The sequence below is a fragment of the Enhydra lutris genome, unplaced genomic scaffold (assembly GCF_002288905.1).
Source record: "Enhydra lutris kenyoni isolate GAN:26980312 unplaced genomic scaffold, ASM228890v2 scaffoldscaffold14, whole genome shotgun sequence".
Lineage (NCBI taxonomy): Eukaryota > Metazoa > Chordata > Mammalia > Carnivora > Mustelidae > Enhydra > Enhydra lutris.
This window is the reverse complement of record NW_019154098.1, coordinates 50,532,009-50,550,076: the sequence shown is the minus strand read 5'-3', so window position 1 is coordinate 50,550,076 and position 18,068 is coordinate 50,532,009. Positions and strand designations below refer to the sequence as shown.

General features: G+C 34.9%; 1 protein-coding gene across 1 annotated transcript in view; it reads left to right on the top strand.

The window, feature by feature from the left end:
* Positions 1–1,243: 1,243 nt before the first annotated feature.
* The window catches only part of LOC111146657 (leucine rich repeat and coiled-coil centrosomal protein 1), a 36,236-nt gene continuing 19,411 nt past the window's right edge, over positions 1,244–18,068 (top strand). Inside the window, 7 exon segments of the mRNA XM_022502302.1 lie at positions 1,244–1,384; positions 1,386–1,597; positions 4,136–4,341; positions 4,626–4,691; positions 7,502–7,669; positions 9,659–9,834; positions 9,925–10,131. Of these exon segments, the coding sequence (XP_022358010.1) occupies positions 1,244–1,384; positions 1,386–1,597; positions 4,136–4,341; positions 4,626–4,691; positions 7,502–7,669; positions 9,659–9,834; positions 9,925–10,131 (1,176 nt within the window).

Here is an 18,068-nt window from a genome sequence, read left to right as displayed (position 1 = left end):
AACACATTTTCTCCAGAATTTACTGGCTTAACACAAAACACTTTATTTAGCTCACATTTCTGTTATTTTGCACTTTGGGGTGGGTTCAGCTAAGCACTTCTGAGCTCGTGTATGTATCTGTGCATCCTTTGCTGGAGTGACTTGTTTTTGCTCTATGTAGTAGCTCTCCTCCAGCTGGCTAGCCTGGGCTTGTTCAGATGGCAGGTCAGCCAGTTTTCCAAGAGGGGGAGCAGAAGCATGCAAGGTGTCTTGAGGCCCACCACTAGAATTAAATGAATTCTATTGGCCAAAAAAAAGTTACAAGCAAGCCAGGAATCAAGAAGCCACTGAGAAGATTCTACTTCCACTTCTTATTGGAAGGAGCTGCAGACATATGGCAAAGCACATGGTTATAGGAAACAGGGAATTGTGGCTACAAATTTTATGTGAAAGGTATAGCTAAATAATAGGAGACTAATGGCATTTAAAGTCTGGAAACATCTTCAATATTAGAGTAGAAAGTTAGGCTTTTATTTGACTGCTAACAGATGCCACCAAAGATTTGAGTTCCAGATAGTGACAGGTTCAGAGTTGATGCAGCTTTTTTTTTCCATTTTTAAATTTTTTTTTAAAGTAGGCTCTTTGCCCAAGGTGGGGCTTGAACGCACAACCCTAAGATCAAGAGTCAGATGCTGTACCCACTGAGCCAATCAGGTGCCCCTGATATTTTTTATAAAATATTCCCATGAGTTAGAGAGCAATCTAACCAGGTTTTTTTTTTTCCACCTTCTACCATTATTGTTTTCCTACCTGGAATGCCATTCACTTCCAGAATTCCCCTTGACCTAGCAAGGATCTGCTCAGTCACCAAAAACTTTTTAGAAAACTGTCCCGCTACGCACATCACTATACAGTTGGTTTAAATGCTCCTGTGCTATTTGTAGCACTCACCCCGTTGCACTGCAATTCTTTTTTTTCCTCCATTGAACTGTGAATGCTTCCAGAGAACGAGAATGGGCTTCAACTTACTCCTCCTGTCACAGGGAAGTGCCTGGCATCTGTAAGGCATTCCATAAATGCTTACTAAATCAACAGTAGGTGCAATGGCCGGTGGGGGAATAACTTATGGGTATGTATGGCTACAGTTCTGTAAAGACAAAATGCTGCTAACTCGCCTTCAGAAGTCAGTCGCCTACAACGCAAAAATCATACAGGAGAGCGTCTCAGGAAAAACCCACTCTTTATCCACCAACCACACACATGGATGATGTTTCCCTTTACGGAAAGTCCCAAGAATCGCGCCGTGGATACCGTAAAAGGGAGGGAAGCCCTTCGGGAAGAAAACCGGGCTTCCCGCTTTACGGCACTTGTCAAGGCGGCAAAGTGCCCGGCTGTCAGTTGGAGGGGGGGCAGGGGGCCGTCGCCCCCGCCCCCTCGGACTGGACTTCCGCTCACCCAGAAGGCGTGTTCCGGGCTCTCCCACCCAGCTCTGGGCGCCGGTTAAGACCACGGTCCCCGTCGCCGGTGCCATGGAGGCGTCGGTGGAGGCGGAAGTCGAAAATGAAGACGGCGACAGCATCTGCGGGGATTTGTGCTTCATGGACAAAGGCCTGCGGAGGTAAAGGGTGCTCCGCAGCCGGGAGCGGCCCGCGCGTTCTGCAGGCGGCCGCCGTAGATGGCAAGCCGCCCCGGAGCGGAGGCGCCACGGCTTTACCCAGACAGATCACAGACGCTGTCTGGCTCCCCGCTGCCTTACTGCGCCGTAACTGCTCTTCTGAAGTGCCAGGTCCAATGAGTCCTCATTCCTTTCCTCCTTGGCCTTCTGAGTAGCCTGGACACTGCCCTACGATCTCATTCTCTACCAGTCTTTGGCCGGCCTTCCTCTTTACTGGTTCTCCTTTCTTGACGGATTTTTCTTCCTTTGCTTGCGCTGTAATGGTTGGTCGTCTCGGGTTCCGTCTTGTATCTGCTACTCTTTCTCTTACCTTGACAAAAAGTGGCGCTGTGGTAAATTCGGCAACCGTGGAGGGAAGGTTTACTGCTCTTAATTAGGTTTTCCTCAATTCCCTTTGCCTCCCTTCTAATTTCTCCTTTGCAAAGCATTATGATCCATATATACATAAACTTCTTGAGAGAACTAAACATATTTAGCTAATCATTTCCTTCTTACATGCAGCCCAAATTTATGCACGACTTACTAGGGTCTTGATTCTTTACTGACTGGTCCCTGTCTACCTTTTCGGCATTAACCTCTTAACATTTCTCCATTTTTCTGATTAGCCATACTGATCTACAGGCAGTTCCTTGCTGTGGCATGTCCTGCTCTATGCGGAACCTTGCTGCTGAAAATTAAACCATCCTTTTCTGGATGGTGATCTCAAATTTGCCAGAAGACCCCAGGGAGATGGTTTTTTAAAGGAATATTTATATTTGTGTTTAATAGGTGCCATTTACTGAACGCCATCTATGTGTACATATTATATATGTTATCGCTACCCCTCACAATAATTCTGCAAGGTAGTAATTTTGCAAGTGACAGATCTGAGACTCAGAGGATCTAAATAGTGTTCCCAACTTCTTCCGGTTGGTAAGCAACTAAGTTCAAATTCAAATTGCTATTTCTATCTAATTTCACTTTCTGCTTTTTCTACTGTAGTGGATTATCTGCACAGTACTAATTTCCAGAATCTGAAATGTGTGAGAAAATAAATGACTGTCATTAAGAACACGTGTTAATAGCAAGCACAAGGATAGCTCAGTAAATGACTGAGCTAGGGAATTGGAAAATATTTCAGCAGTCACATTTGGAGATTGGTAGTTTCAAATTTACAAATGCTTTATCTTTTTCTGCCACATGTTATTATGTGCTTCATTCTGAAGTTTAAGGGAGGAGCTGAATGACTTTATGGCATATTTAAAGTGGTTTTGATTTTGAATTTGAGATTCTTGATGCTAATTTGAAAGCACACCAGAATTCCTTATTTTCCTTTTACTCCCTGACTACTAAACTTCTCACTTCTCTGCTGCCAGAGTTGTTTCCTCCACAGTAGCTGCTACAGAACATTGAACAGATGCCCATGACATATGTGGCCCAATTCAACTCACGGTCCCTCCGTCCAGCACTTCTTCTTTTTTTTTTTTTTTTTCTCAAAGATTTTATTTAGTTATTTGACAGACAGAGATCACAAGTAGGCAGAGAGGCAGGCAGAGAGAGAGAGGAAGGGAAGCAGACTCCCTGCTGAGCAGAGAGCCCGATGCGGGGCTCCATGCCAGGACCCTGAGACCATGACCTGAGCCGAAGGCAGAGGCCTAACCCACTGAGCCACCCAGGCGCCCCCCATCCAGTCCAGCATTTCTGAAATATATGCACTGTAGTTTTTATTCCTGGAGCTACCATCTTTAGGAGAGGTTCTGGTTATAAATGGCTGTACTTGAGAGAATGAAGAGATGAGTTCTATTTAGGGGAGGTGCATTCCAAATGTATAGAAGGAAGGATGGATTTTTTTTTCACTAAAAAGAGTAATAACTAGTGGTTTCTTTTGAAATCCGACTACATTCTGAGTTAAATAGCTGTTGCAAACAGTCAAGAAAGTAAGATTACAAAGTACAGTGCCAGATCTGGACTTACACTGCCTCAGGTAATAACTATAAGAACTTGGACAAGTTATTTAATTTCTGCAAACTTCAGTATCCTTATGATACCTATTGCTTAGAATTGTGAAAATTAAATTAAATTAAATGAGGGAACAGAGGCTTAGAGAGGTTAACTCATTTGTTCAAGTAATTTAGCAAAAAAAAAAGTAGTAGAATGAAGATTTGAACTGGAGTATTATGATTCCAGCATCATTACAATTATAGCTTTTGTTATATGCTCATGACTTGGTTGCTGATAGAAGGTAGAAATGCCCAGGATCACTTGCCTCTCTTGAGTGGGTTTCTTCTTTCTCTGTATGGTCCAGAATACCGATTAGTGGTAAGAAACACTGTACCTTACAAGATGTTAAAAGGCTACCGCAAGTAGGAAGGATTTTATTATAAAATGAGTAGAACACATGCGTATCATCTACATGCTATTTGGTTGATTTTAATTATATTTGGTCATAATTTTCAAATCTGTTTTTTACTTGCTTTTGATAATATATATTTTCTCTTGTAGCATATCAGAATTATCTTTAGATTCATCCCTTCATGCCATCAATCTTCATTGTAATAACATCTCAAAAATCGAAGCCATTGATCATGTTTGGAATTTACAACACTTAGATCTGTCATCTAATCAAATAGATCGAATTGAAGGGCTAAACACACTGACAAAACTGTGCACTTTAAATTTGTCCTGCAATTTGATCACAAGAATAGAAGGTTTGTAAGTGATTTTCATGTGAAATTTTGCATAAGGAAGATGATTTAAGTCCACTTTCCTTCTTCCCAAAAGAATGGAATAAATACTATCATAAACTTTTGAAAACTGACCTTAAAATTTACTACATAAAAGTTTTCTTCCAGGAAAGTAAACAGTTTTTTAAGTATTTTGCAAAATACCAGTAAAATTTATTTCACTGTTACCAGACTATAGATTTGCTTCAAAACTGTCTGAAATAGTATTGTAATACTATATAGCATTATTTTATCTTATTTTATTTTAGGACTTGAAGCATTAACTAATCTGACTAGACTGAATTTATCTTATAACCAAATAAATGATCTTAGTGGTAAGTAGATAATCTTGTGTTTTCTATAATGCTGAATGTTTGCCACATGTGAGGAGTTAGGCTAAGCTCAGCATGCCGAAAACTGAATAATCCTGTTTTTGACCAAAAATGCCATCTAGAAAGTGTGCTTCAGTCTTAAGTCTTTTTTTGTTGGTCCCAAAGCTATGGCTAAATAAAAAATAGGAATACAAACTAGGTGAAACTAGGTGATCAGTAACAGAAAAAAACTTGGATAAGAGGGCCTTACTTCAGGAGAATAATGTTTTAATCTTAAATCAATATGCTATTATATTAAAAATTACATAAATTATTATATATATAATAATTATATAAATTATTATATATTATATATATATTATTATATAAAGAATAGTTCCAGTAGAACTTTTTACAGTGATGAAAATATTAAATATCCTTTCCGACATGGTGACGAATAGCCACATGTGTCCTTGAGTGCTTGAAATGTGGCTTGTGCAGTGCGGAACTGAATTTGTAATTTTAGTTTAAATTTACAAAGCCACATGTGACTAGTGCTACCATATGAGATCTTATAGCCTATTGGACCATACTACATTCCAAAGGCTATATTGTAAATTGAAGATCAAATAATTTTCTTTTTGACTTTTAGCAGGTCTAAGAAGATTAAACAATTTTACCTATTTTTTAATTGATTAAAGTGATACACTGATAAAATGAACAAAGTTTCATGATTATTCTAAGAATTATCTCTTAGAACTGGCAGAATTCTTCTAATTATCATAATTCTTCTAATTATCATAATCCTGGCAATATTTGAAACAGTCTTATTCATGTGTTTATTTTTCTCCCATACTAGAAAAATACTAGCCTATTCCAGGTATTTCATATACAAAAAATTAAAGCAGTCTACTCCCTGCTATTAAGCCGGAATAGCAAAAGTCTATTAATTTTTTAAAACTTTTGCCCCCAAAGATGTGAAATTAGTGGAGTTGAGTATTAACCCTAGCTCTGTCACTGCTGTGTGATGTTGAGCAAAGAATATTACTGTTTGGATGCAGTTGCCTTATCTGAAAAATGTGAGTCTTGGATAAGATTGTTCATTCATTTACTCAATAAATATTTATTGAAGATAACTGTATCAAATACTATTCTGTAGTGATAAAAAAACAACAAATAGATAAGGTTCTTGTCATAGGGCTTACCCTGTAGTGGGGAAGAAAAGCAAAAAATAACATAATGTCAGCCCTTCAAAAATAAGCAAAAGATTTGAGCTAAGCATTTCCCAGGAGGAAATCTAAATGGCAAATTAACAAGCACGTGAAAAAAAAAAATGTGTACCATCTTTAGTGATTAAGGCAACACAAATTACTACTTCATACCTACTAGAATAGATAGTTTTGAAATTTATAATTTATAATACAAAATACTGGTGAGATCATAGAGCAACTATAATTTGTACACATTGTGAGGAGAACTGAAAATGGAACAACTACTCTGGAAAAGAGTTTGAAGGTTTCTTGCAATGTTAAACATACACTTACCATATAATCATGCAGTCCCTCTCCTAGGTATTTAAGAGAAATGAAAACATGTCTGTTCAAAAACCTGTACATGAAAGTTTATATCATTATATAGCTTTTTATATAATCATGTTTATATGACTCTTTATAATTTTCTGAAACTGTAAACCATCCATATGTCTGTCACCTAGTAAACAAATTATGATTCATCCACCTGATAGACTACTGCTTGGCAATACAAAGGAATGAACAGTCGATATATGCAGCAACGTGAATAGATCTAAAAAGAATTAGGCTAAGGGCAGGGTGTGAGACACAGAAGGATGCACTGTATGGTTTCATTTATATGACATTCTGACCAAGACAGCTTATAGGAACAGAAATCAGATCACTAATTTCCAGGGGTTGAAGATGGGACACATTGACTAGAGTGATGGAATGTTCTGTATCTCAGTTATAGTAGTAGTTACACAACTGTATATGCTTGCTTATGTACATTGAGCTGTATACCTGAAAGGGTTCATTTGGTGACTTCATATCAGATTATAATAAATATGAAGAAAATACAATAGGCAACCATGTAAGTCTTAATAGATAATTCTTAGAATGATAATAATTCAATAAATAAAGGCAGTGTATATGATAAGTGCATGCAAAGACACTAAGGCATCTTTAACCTTGTCATGATAAAGGAAGAGAAAGACGGGTAATATGGCTAGAGCATAGCAAATGAAGGATTAATGTGCTAATAAAAGAGATGAGAAGGTAGGCAAAGGCCAGATCACAGCTTCATACTCTGGGTAAAAATGTTTGCATACTATTCTAGGTGCAATAGGGAGCCATAAGAGGGCTTTAAACAAGTGACATACTGTTTTTAAAGGATCACTTTGGTTGCTGAGTGAGTGAAGAATGGATTTTAGGAGAATCGGAGTGGAAGTCAGGTGACCAGTTAGGAAGCTATTTCAGTGGTCTAGGTGAGAGATAATGGAGACTTGGACTAGGGTGAGAATAATGTAGAGGAGCACATGTACTTCTCATAGAAGTACATGCGTTGACCTTGGGAGGTCCATACATTCTGTTTGAAGAGAACCAGGGACCAGGAACCTCTGGGCTAGGGTCTCAAGATGCTAAACCTGTTTCTTCAAAATATCAAATGTCTTTACTCATACTGTTTATTAGGATAGCTATTTGCAGAGACTTCTTATTAATGCTTCTTTGCCTCAAAATCTAATCTGTATAGAATTATTTTTAATTAGCTGTTGGAAAAATGACTTTGGTGGCATCAAAAGAGTTTTTTTTCCCTTACTGCAGGTTTGATTCCCCTTCATGGAATTAAACATAAACTTAGATACATTGACCTACATAGTAATTGTATAGATAGTATCCATCACTTACTTCAGTGTGTGGTAGGATTGAACTTCTTGACTAATCTTATTTTGGAAAAAAATGGAGACGATAACCCTGTCTGTCATGTACCAGGTATGAGCAATTAATACTTTTTGTAACAATAGTACTTTTTGTAACAGTTAATATTCAGAGCTCCTTTGTTTCCTGTAATTGGTATTTGTGACCCTTTTATTTGTCTTAAGCTTTGCAACTTTTTATAATATATTTGGAAAAACATAATTACAAATAAGTAATTTTATCAAGACAAATTCAGTTAAGAGAATGTTTATCTGATAAATCTCTTTAGACAGTTTTATATTTGATAAGTGAATGCCTCAAAATTAGATTGTTATGATCTATTCTTAAACAGTATAATACTATGCAGCCATAGTATTATACTAAAAAAAAGAATGTGGAATCTTTAGCTATTGATAGGCAGTTATCTCCAAGATACACTGTTGATAGAAAAAAGCAAGCTCATTTGAAAGCATTCCATGTAATTGTTTATCATTTGTATGCAAAGGGTAACATATGTGTGTATATTTGCTGATTATATATATAAAATATCTAGAAGGCTATACCAAAAATTGTTAACAATGGCTAACTCCAGTATTAAGTAGGTAGGAATCAGGAAATGCAGAAAGGGTGGAAAAGGTAGCTGGGAATCAGGAAATATTAAGAAAATTTTTTCCTGTGTACCTTTTTGATTTTGTTTGTGAATGTGTTAACTTAATAATATGATATATAGAAGATTCTGCCAAAAAGCAATTTGATCTAATTCAAAATCACTGAAGTTGGTAAATACAAAGCAGACCAGACTACTATTTCTTATTATCACCTATTTCAAGTGGCTTAAGCAAGCAATAAGATACAAATGTAAAATACGAATATATACTCTAAAGATCAGCTGAGTAGAAGTTGGCGACAGAGTTGGCTCCAATCTGTCATTAATATGCAACTGTATGAAGGCTTTTCCCAGAATAGAAGCCCGTTTTGATAATTTTATTTCACAGAAGAACATAATAGATGTGGGATGAACTATTTTCCTAAGGCCATATAATAGAGAGTCTACCTAAGTATCAAGACAGACCTCAGTTTTCTGGGGAAACCCTGTTTTTTGGGGTGGGGGAGGAGACTTATTTCTAAAACAACTTTATTTTTGTTTTCTATACTCACCCAAGTTGGATTTTTTCCCCTAACAATTTGTCTTAAGAATCTTTGGTTCCTACAGTTTGAACCTTTATTTTTCACTTTATTTGACGAGGTATTTCAATACGGTTGCCCTCCCCCTAGAATTGAAAGGATACTTACTACTACTAAAATAGCTTTTTTCCCCTCAAAATTTCTAATATGGATTTTTCAGATTCTTTCTTTCTTTTGGAGTTCTTCCAACCACTTCATTGGCCTTTTTAGAAATACTTGGTTTTAACATTATATTTCAGCAAAGTTAAAGTGTTTCTTTTAGCCTAAACACCAAATGTAAATTTGTCAGATTTCTCATATTTCATTGTACGTAGAAAATATTCTTGAATAGTTTATAGATTGTCTATCTTAATCTTAATTATATCTAATTTAAGGGAGAAAGATGGAGACATTTAATTGTAAAATAAAATAAAATAATACTCATAATACTAAAATGAAATAATATTTAAGGCCTCATTAGCAAAATTCTGAATTTCTGGTGGTTACCCACATTATCCTGATTTATATTTATACTAATCATATTACAAATAAAAGACATGTTTGGCTTTCTGTTCAGAATAAATTTACCAGTATCATGCATTTATAACTTTAAAGCAATTTTACAAAATATAAATCCAGCAATAATGATTTTTAACTTTCTGATTATCACCAGGAGGATTATGTGGGAGGGGTGGTGGAGAGTGTTTTGTTTGTTTTATAGTTAAAACGATTACATACTAGAGAAGGACTAAGTAGCTTTTCTTACAAGTATATTAGCTGTATTCCAAGACTAATTTTATCATTCAGGTGATATAGCTGGTAGGTGATAAATTTAGTGTATTTGAGAAATAATTAACTTTTTAATGCCTAACTTTTCATTTTGAATGATTTGTTTCCAAGGGTACAGAGCAATTATGCTCCAGACGTTGCCACAGCTTAGAATCCTAGACTGCAAGAACATATTTGGTGAGCCAGTAAATTCATCAGAAATAAATTCATCACGCCTACAGTTCTTAGAAGGTCTTTTGGATAACTTAGTTTCTTCTGATTCTCCTCTAAATATAAGTGAAGATGAGGTATGGTATTGTTTTTTTCTAATAGAAAAGATACCTTCCAATTTTAATTCATGTAAATTTAAAAGATTTTGGTTTGTTTCTGTATCATAGATAATTGGTAGTATGCCAGTGGTAACACCACCCATTGATGAGATAGTTCCCTTGGATCAGTTTGCATCACCAACAGATACTGGTTTGACATCACTTATATCTATATGTCCATCTTCTGAGCCGGAGAAAGTTAACCATGAAAACAATTTTCATAACGACATGAAACTTCAGAAATTAGATGATCAAATTTTACAGCTTCTCACCGAAGTAACTATTTTTCCTATTTTCTAAGCAGTGTTTGTTGGGGAAAAAAAAAAGTAGTTAAGAAAAATTTAAAATAAAAATAACATATAAGCTAACCAACCCAAAACAATTTATAGTTAACATTCTGTTGTGTATGTATGTTTTTTTTTCCTTTACAGAAATAAGATTCTGTTTTGTAATAGTAGTAGAAAAAGATGACATACTTTTTTCACTCTTTTTCCTTATTGTCCTTCAAGTGTTTATTATTAATTCCTTTATTCTGCTATACCTCACATTTTTTTCTGTCCAACCAACCTTTTGACCTTGAGCAAACTCAGAACTCTTCTGACTCAATGTTTATAAACATAGAGGATACATGAGTTACCTTGGGCCTCTACTATCTACAGTTGTTTAAAGGTCAAAACCACTTCTAGAATTTAGAGCTGAATGACAGGTTAACTTACATAGTTCCTGCTTCAGTTTCTGTTTACAGCAGACCCTCACCAAATTAATTTCTACTTTCCTGAGATATTCTTTACCCCTGCTACTGGTACACTGGCTTTTAGAATCTTTGAATTGTGAGAATGGACAATGCCTAGATTTTATTGCTGTTTGGGTCTCCAGTCTGTGCTGTAGCATTCTTGAATGTGATCTACAATAACAGTTGTTTTCTTAAGCACCACACTTCTCAGAATGCAGTGGGTTATTATTTAGCCCCTATCTGGATAAAGGATAGAGAAGTTGTGGTACAGGCCAAAGAAGCTATTAGTCAAATGTCAGTTTAACCTAGTTATTTGTAATTAAATTTTAATTTCAAAATATTTTTCTCCAAATGAGGGGGGGTGTGGAGTAGAAAATGCTAATGGTAGAATTATGGTTCAAAAGGTTTTTAATAATTCTGAACTATTATCATAGTTATAACACTAACATAACAATGCTAGATAAACAAAAAGTCTACCTTAGGGCAGTAAATGAATAGGGCTATAAGGATTTTGTGTGTGCCAGAAAACCCTAGACACCACTTGAGCCACAGAAGTAGGTAGGAATAGACCTGGGATAAGAATGCCAGCTTTTATATTCTTTGACATCCTTGATAACGTGTCACTGAGCTCTTAGCTCTTAGACTTACTGTTTTCTCAGATTTCATCGTTCCTCTTTTCTAAAGGCTGACTCTTCTGCCAGTGTCAGAACTTAGATTTAATTTTAGTAACCTGAATTTGAAGTGAGCTTTTGCAACTTCTTTAATGCCATCCTCATTTCATTCTTACAACAACCCAATCAAGTAGCTAGGGATCAATATATCATTCTTATTTTATAGAAAAGAAACTCAGGAGTTTATGTAAGTGTCCTTTAGTAGTAAGAGTTGAAGCTTCAGACCCAAATCTCTGATATCCAGCCCGGTATTCTTTCCACCAGTATGCTTCTTACTCGGTTATAGTGATAATTCTTCCTACTTTGTAACCAAAAATAGGAGTCTAGCTATCTGGGGGAAAAAACATGATTCATTGCTCTGCATATTAAAAAAATTAGGTGAATGCTAACTTGTGTGAAAGGTAAACAAACAATTTTAATTTCCATTGATGTATATACTCAGTGTAATTTCAAAAGTAGTAATTTATAAGTCAGGTCATAAAATTACTGAAAATGTGCTATATTACCGTGATGTTTTTTCTTAACTATGAGACTTAAAATTATTTCACTGATTTTGAGGTTCTCTGTGAAGACTTCTGTCTTAGTTTTTCCTTATCATTTTACTACAGAATTTTCAAACTTAGAACAAATTTGTAAGAATTTCATAGTGAATACCAGTATACCCAGAAACTAGATTCCACTGTCAGCATTTTACTTTGCTTATATCATCATATATCTATCCATTTATTCGTTGTTAAATCTATCTTATGACACATTTCAAAGCAAATTACGTGCATTGGTATATTTCCCCCAAAATACTTAAGCATGTATATTATTAACTGTAGAGTTCAGTATTTTTTTAACCGTATCTTTTGATGTAAAATACAGGTACGTGGGAGGCTGGTGGCTCTGTCATTAATCATCTGCCTTCCACTCAGGTCCTGATCCCAGGGTCCTGGGATCAAGCCCAGCATCGGGCTCCCTGCTTGGGGAGCCTGCTTCTCCCTCTCCCTCTGCCTGCTGTTCCCCCTGCTTTGTTCTCCCTCCCCCTTTCTCTGTCTCTCTCTGTCAAATAAATAAATAAAATCTTAAATAAAAAAAAATACAGATACATGTTTTCCCTGAATTGACAATATACAAGTATATACCTGTTACCAACTTCTATGGAGATAAACATAACCATCATCAACATTACCCATTCCCAGTCAGTCTTCCCCCCGCAAGGCAATCACTTTCCTCCCTTTTACACCATAGATTATTGAATGCTTCTTCCAGAACCTAATATAAAAGCAGTTGTACAATACTCCTTTGTGTAAGGCCTCTTTAATTCAGTATAACTTTGAAATCATTCCATGTTGTATATCTGTTCTTTAGATCTTTTTTATCACTCTCAGTAGTAGTTTCAGTATATGTTTTACATATCTTTTATTAAATTTATTCATAGTTATTTTCTTTTATAACATTGTAAATTGAACCATTTCTGTGGTTTCATGTTCCATGATTGCTGCTTGTTTGTGAAATACTGTTTATTTATTTATTGATATATATCTGTATCTATATCTTGGATCCTGTGACCTTGCTAAATTTATTTAATAGTGTTAGTACTTGTTTTATATTTTCCTGGTGATTTCCTACATAAACAGTCATATGGAAACAGTTTTCCTTCTTCTCTGACCTTTATGCTGGCCCTTTATGCTTTGTTGCGATAGCTAGGGTTTGCAGCGCAATACTGAAGATGAATGGTGAGAGTGGGCACGAGGATCTTATTCCTGATCCTCAGAGAGCCTTCTATATGTCCCAATTAAGTATGATGTGAGTCTTATGTTTTTCATAGATATCCTTTATCAAGTTGAGTTTACTTCTCTTCCCAGTTAGCTGAGTTTTCTGATGTTGTTGAATTTTTTTTACTAAATGCTTTTTTCTGCATCTGTTGAGATGATCATATATTTTTTTAATTTTTGACTCACATGATAGTATGAATTACATTGATTAATTTCCAGATGTTAAACAAACATTACATTTTGGGGATAAACCTCATTTAATCATGATAAATTATCTCATATATTCTTGGATTCAGTTTGCTAATATTTTATAAAGGTTTACAATTTCCTCATGAGAGATATTTGTTTTTACTTTTATAGTGGCATCTTTGGTATCAATATTAGATTAATGTTGCCTACCTTAATGAGTTGAAAACTGCCCCTCTCCTCTAAAATTTTCTAAAAAATTCTTATAATATTGGAATTATTCTTTCTTAAATGTTTGATAAAGTTCACCAGTAAAATTATCTGGGCCTGGAAGGTTTGTGATAATGAATTCACTCTCTTTAATAATTATAAGGCAACTCATTTTCTATCTCATCATGTGTTGCTTTAGATAAGTTGTGTTTTACAATTTGTCCATTTCATCTAATTTGTCAGCATAAAATTATTACTAATATTCTCTTACTGTCTTTTTAACATCTATAGGATATGTAATGATAGCCTTTCCTTTATTACAGATAATGATTTGTGTCTTCTCTTTCTTTTATTTTACAATTTTTTAATTAATTAATTAATTAATTTGTCTTGGTCAGTTTAGCCAAGGCTGGGGTACCTGGGTGGCTCAGTTGGTTAAGCGTCTACCTTTGGCTCAGGTCATGCTCCCAGGGTCCTGGGATCGAGTCCTGTGTCACCTGCTTCTCCCTCTCCCTCTGCCCTTCCCCTTTTACCCCCACCTCCTGCTTGTGTTTCCTTGCTCCCTCTCTTGCTCTGTCTCTCAAAGAAATAAAATCTTTTTAAAAATTTAGCCAAGATTTTGTTTCTCTTACAAAAATAGTTTTGTAAATTTTATTTGCTTTCTGTGTTCTGTATTATTGATTTCTACATTTTATTTCTTCTACTTCGAATTTACCCTTCATTTTTAAGCTTAATGTAAGTGCTTAGATGATTAATTTCAGAACTGTCTTCTAATTTAAATTAATTAACCATCTAAAACAGTGAATATTTTTAAGCACTGCTTTAGCTACATTTCACAAATTTTTATACATTTGTTTTCATCATTGTTTACCTAGAAATATTTTCTAATTTCTCTTGTGATTTATTTCTTCATCCAAGGATTATTTAGAACTGTCTCATTTAATTCGCAAGTATTGTGGTTTCTAGATATGTTCTGTTAGTAACTTCCAATTTATTTTCATTTTGTCAGAGAACATTTTGAAATTTACTGAGACTTATTTTATAGCCCAGCATGTAGTCTGTCTTGGTGATTGTTCTTTGTGCACTTGGACAGAATGTTAATTGTACACTTGTTAAGTCAGGATGGCTGGTAGTTTTTTCAGATAGCTCGCGTCATTACTGATATTTTTATCTAGTTCTATCAGTTAACTGTTACTGATTTTTAAAAAATTTACTTGTCTGATTCTATCATTTGTATGGAAGATGTTAAAATCTCCATCTAAGAGTGTTTCTCCCTTTAATTTTCTTAACATTCCCTTATTATATTTTGAACCTCTGTTATTAAGCACATACATGTTTAAGGCTGTGCTGTCTTCCTAATGAAGTATTCCTCTTTGTCTTGGGAGTATTCTTTGTCTTGAAGTCTGTTTTATCTGATATTATATAACCATTTCAGCCTTCTTATGCTTATAATTTATGTGATAAATCTTTTTCCATCAGTCAGGTTTGTGTTTTCTTTTTAAATAATAGTGTTATTGAGTTATAATTCGCTTACCATGAAATTCAGTGGTTTGTACCCATTACCAGTCCCTACCATTTTCTTCCAACCCTAGGCAGCTACTAGTGGATTTTATTTTTATATGGATTTGCCTGTTCTGGAAATTGCATGTAAATGGAATCAGCAATATGTGGCCCTTTGTGATTATATTCTTTCATTTAGCATGATGTTTTCAGGTTTTGTCCACTTGATAGCATATATCAGTACTTCATTTTTTAAAAACTTAAGTTAATTTATTGTATGGATATACCAAATTTTATCCATTCTTCATTTGATATGTTAATTTGGGTAATTTCCACTTTTTGACTATTATGAATAACACTACTGTGAATATTCAGGTATATGCTTTTGTGTGAACATAGGTTTTCATTTCTCTTTGCTATATATAGTAGTGGAATTGCTAGGTTAGATAGTAACTGTGTTTAACCTTTTGAGGAATGACGAGACTATTTCCAAAGCAACTGCACCATTTTAGATTTCTTCTATCATTGTATGAGGGTTCCACTTTCTCTACATCCTCACCAACTTGTTACTATCTGTGGTTTTGATTGTAGCCATCCTACTGGGTATGAAGTGGTATCCCATTGTGGCATCCATTTTCTTTTTAATTGCTTTATCTATATATTGAAGTAAGTTTTATATATTGGTGTGTCCTGTTTTTAATTCAGCCTGGCCGTCACTCCTTTTGAAGAGTCCATAGTCCATTGACATTTACTATAATTGTTGATGAAGTTGGACTTAGGTATACCATTTCATTGTTTGCTTTCTGTTCACTTTTTTATTCATTTTTCTACTTTTTCTATCTTGTATATTTGTTATAATCCAGTCTTAATTTGTATTTGGTTCTTTAGTCATACTTTTTATTTCTGTGTGTGATAGCTCTAAAAATAGACTTTTCAATACTATATTCATATAAAATGTAGAATTCTTATATCTATTACACTTTGTTATAGTTGCCAAATGTATCTCATTTGGCATTATAAACTCCAGAGACAGTGTTTTAATTTTTGCTTTAAAGGAATTAAGAGTAAAAAATATTTAAAAATTATTTGTATTTACATGTATATAAATCATATATGAAGGGCTCCTGGGTGACTCAGTCAGTTAAGCATCTGCCTTTGGCTCAGGTTACAATCACAGGGTCCTGGGATTGAGTCCCGCATCCAGCTCCCTGCAAAGTAGGGAGCCTGCTTTTCCCTCTCCCTCTGCCTGCTGCTCCCCCTGCTTGTGCTCTCTCTCTCTCTGTCAAATAAATAAGTAAAATCTTTAAATAAATAAATAAATAAATAAATCATATACGATACTTTCTTTCTGGAGATTTAATATCCTTGTGTTATTATTTTCCTTCAGCCAGGACTTTCAGCCTGTACTTATTGTAGCAAATCCTATAGTGGCCATCTGAGAACAACAAATTCTCTTCATTTTGCTTTTTTTGAAGGATACTTTTTGCTGAATATAGGATTCTTTATTGACAGCTTTTTTTTTCTCTCTTAACTGTCTCCTGGCCTCCATAGTTTTGAACGCAAAGTCAGCATTAATTAGAATCCTTGATTTCCTATATATAATGTCTCATTTTTCTTTGGCTGCTTTCAAGAATTTACCTTTACTTTTGATTTTCAGCAATTTGGCAACATTGTGCTTAAGGATACTTTTTCTTCATATTTATCCTACTTAAGGTTTCTCTGAGTGTTTTAAGTCTGAGTGTTTTAAGTCTGTAAATTGGTCTTTACCTAATTTAGGAAATTTTTGACATCATTTCAAATATTTTTCTGTCCCATATTCCCTTTTCTCAGATTCTGCTTAGACCTTTTGATACTCTTCTATGGTTCCCTGAGACTCTGTACATCTTACCAACTTTTTTCCCACTGTGTTCATTTTAAATAATTTTAATAATTATATAACTTCAATAAACTGATCTTCAAGTACACTTACTCTTTCATCACCCATTCTCTTCTTAAGACCAGCCAATTTTTACTTCGGGTGTTGTATTTTTCAGTTGTACAATTTCAATTTTTTATAATTTCTTTTTCTCTACTGAATTTTTCTTTTCATTAAAGACAAGCATATTTTATATCATTGAATATGGTTATAATCATTATTTTAAAGTTCTTATGATTTTTTAATTGAAGTTTAGTTGATAAACAGTGTTACATAGTTTCAGGTATATAACATAGTGATTTGACAAACTGTATATTATGTTCACCACAATTGTAGCTACCATCTGTCACCATAAAATGCTATTACAATACCATTGACTGTATTCCCTATTCTCACTTATTCACTCCAGAACTGGAAACCTCTACCTTCCAATCTCTCCGACTCATTTCGCCCACCCCTTCATCCCTTCCCCTCTGGCAACAACCAGTTTGTTCTCTGTATTCATGGGTCTGTTTTTGGATTTTTTTTGTATGTTTGTTCATTTGTTTTGCTTTTAGATTCCACTTACACATGAAATCATACAGTGTTTGTTTTTCTCTGACTTATTTCACTTAACAGAATACCCTAGGTCCATCCATGTTGTCACAGATGGCAATATAATTCTTTATTATAGCTAAGTAATATACCATTGTTCTTTTCTGCTTATTTGAACATTTGAGTCCTCTCAGGTTAGATCTCCATTGATTGTGTTTCCTTTGAGAATAGGAGAATATCCTGGACATTGTGAATGTTATGCTGCGGAGACTTTGGACGCTATTATAGCTAGCTCTCTCAACAATGTTGATACTTTTGTCATAGCAAACATTTAACTTGCTTTCACTTAAACTATAAATTTGTCTCTTGGGCAGCAATTCTTTTTTTTTTTTTTTTTTATCCTGTACTGGGCTTCTTACGGTCTGTACTATCCAGTGATTGTTCAGGCCCAAAAGTCTGGTTTTTCAACCCGAGTTTTAAGACTCCTTGTGTACTGCTGATTGTGGTAAGCTCTCAAAGTAAAAAAGTGTAAAAACAGAAACATCCTGTTCTGATCTTTTTTTCCAAGTGTCAGCTCCTCAAGAATAAGCCTGCTTTTGTTTGCTGTCCAGGGACTCCAAATAGTTTTTGTTTCTAGTTTTGTTTATATTTTTCCTAGAGTTTATCATTGCTATCTTGAGAGTCAACCTCATAGGAGCTTCCTT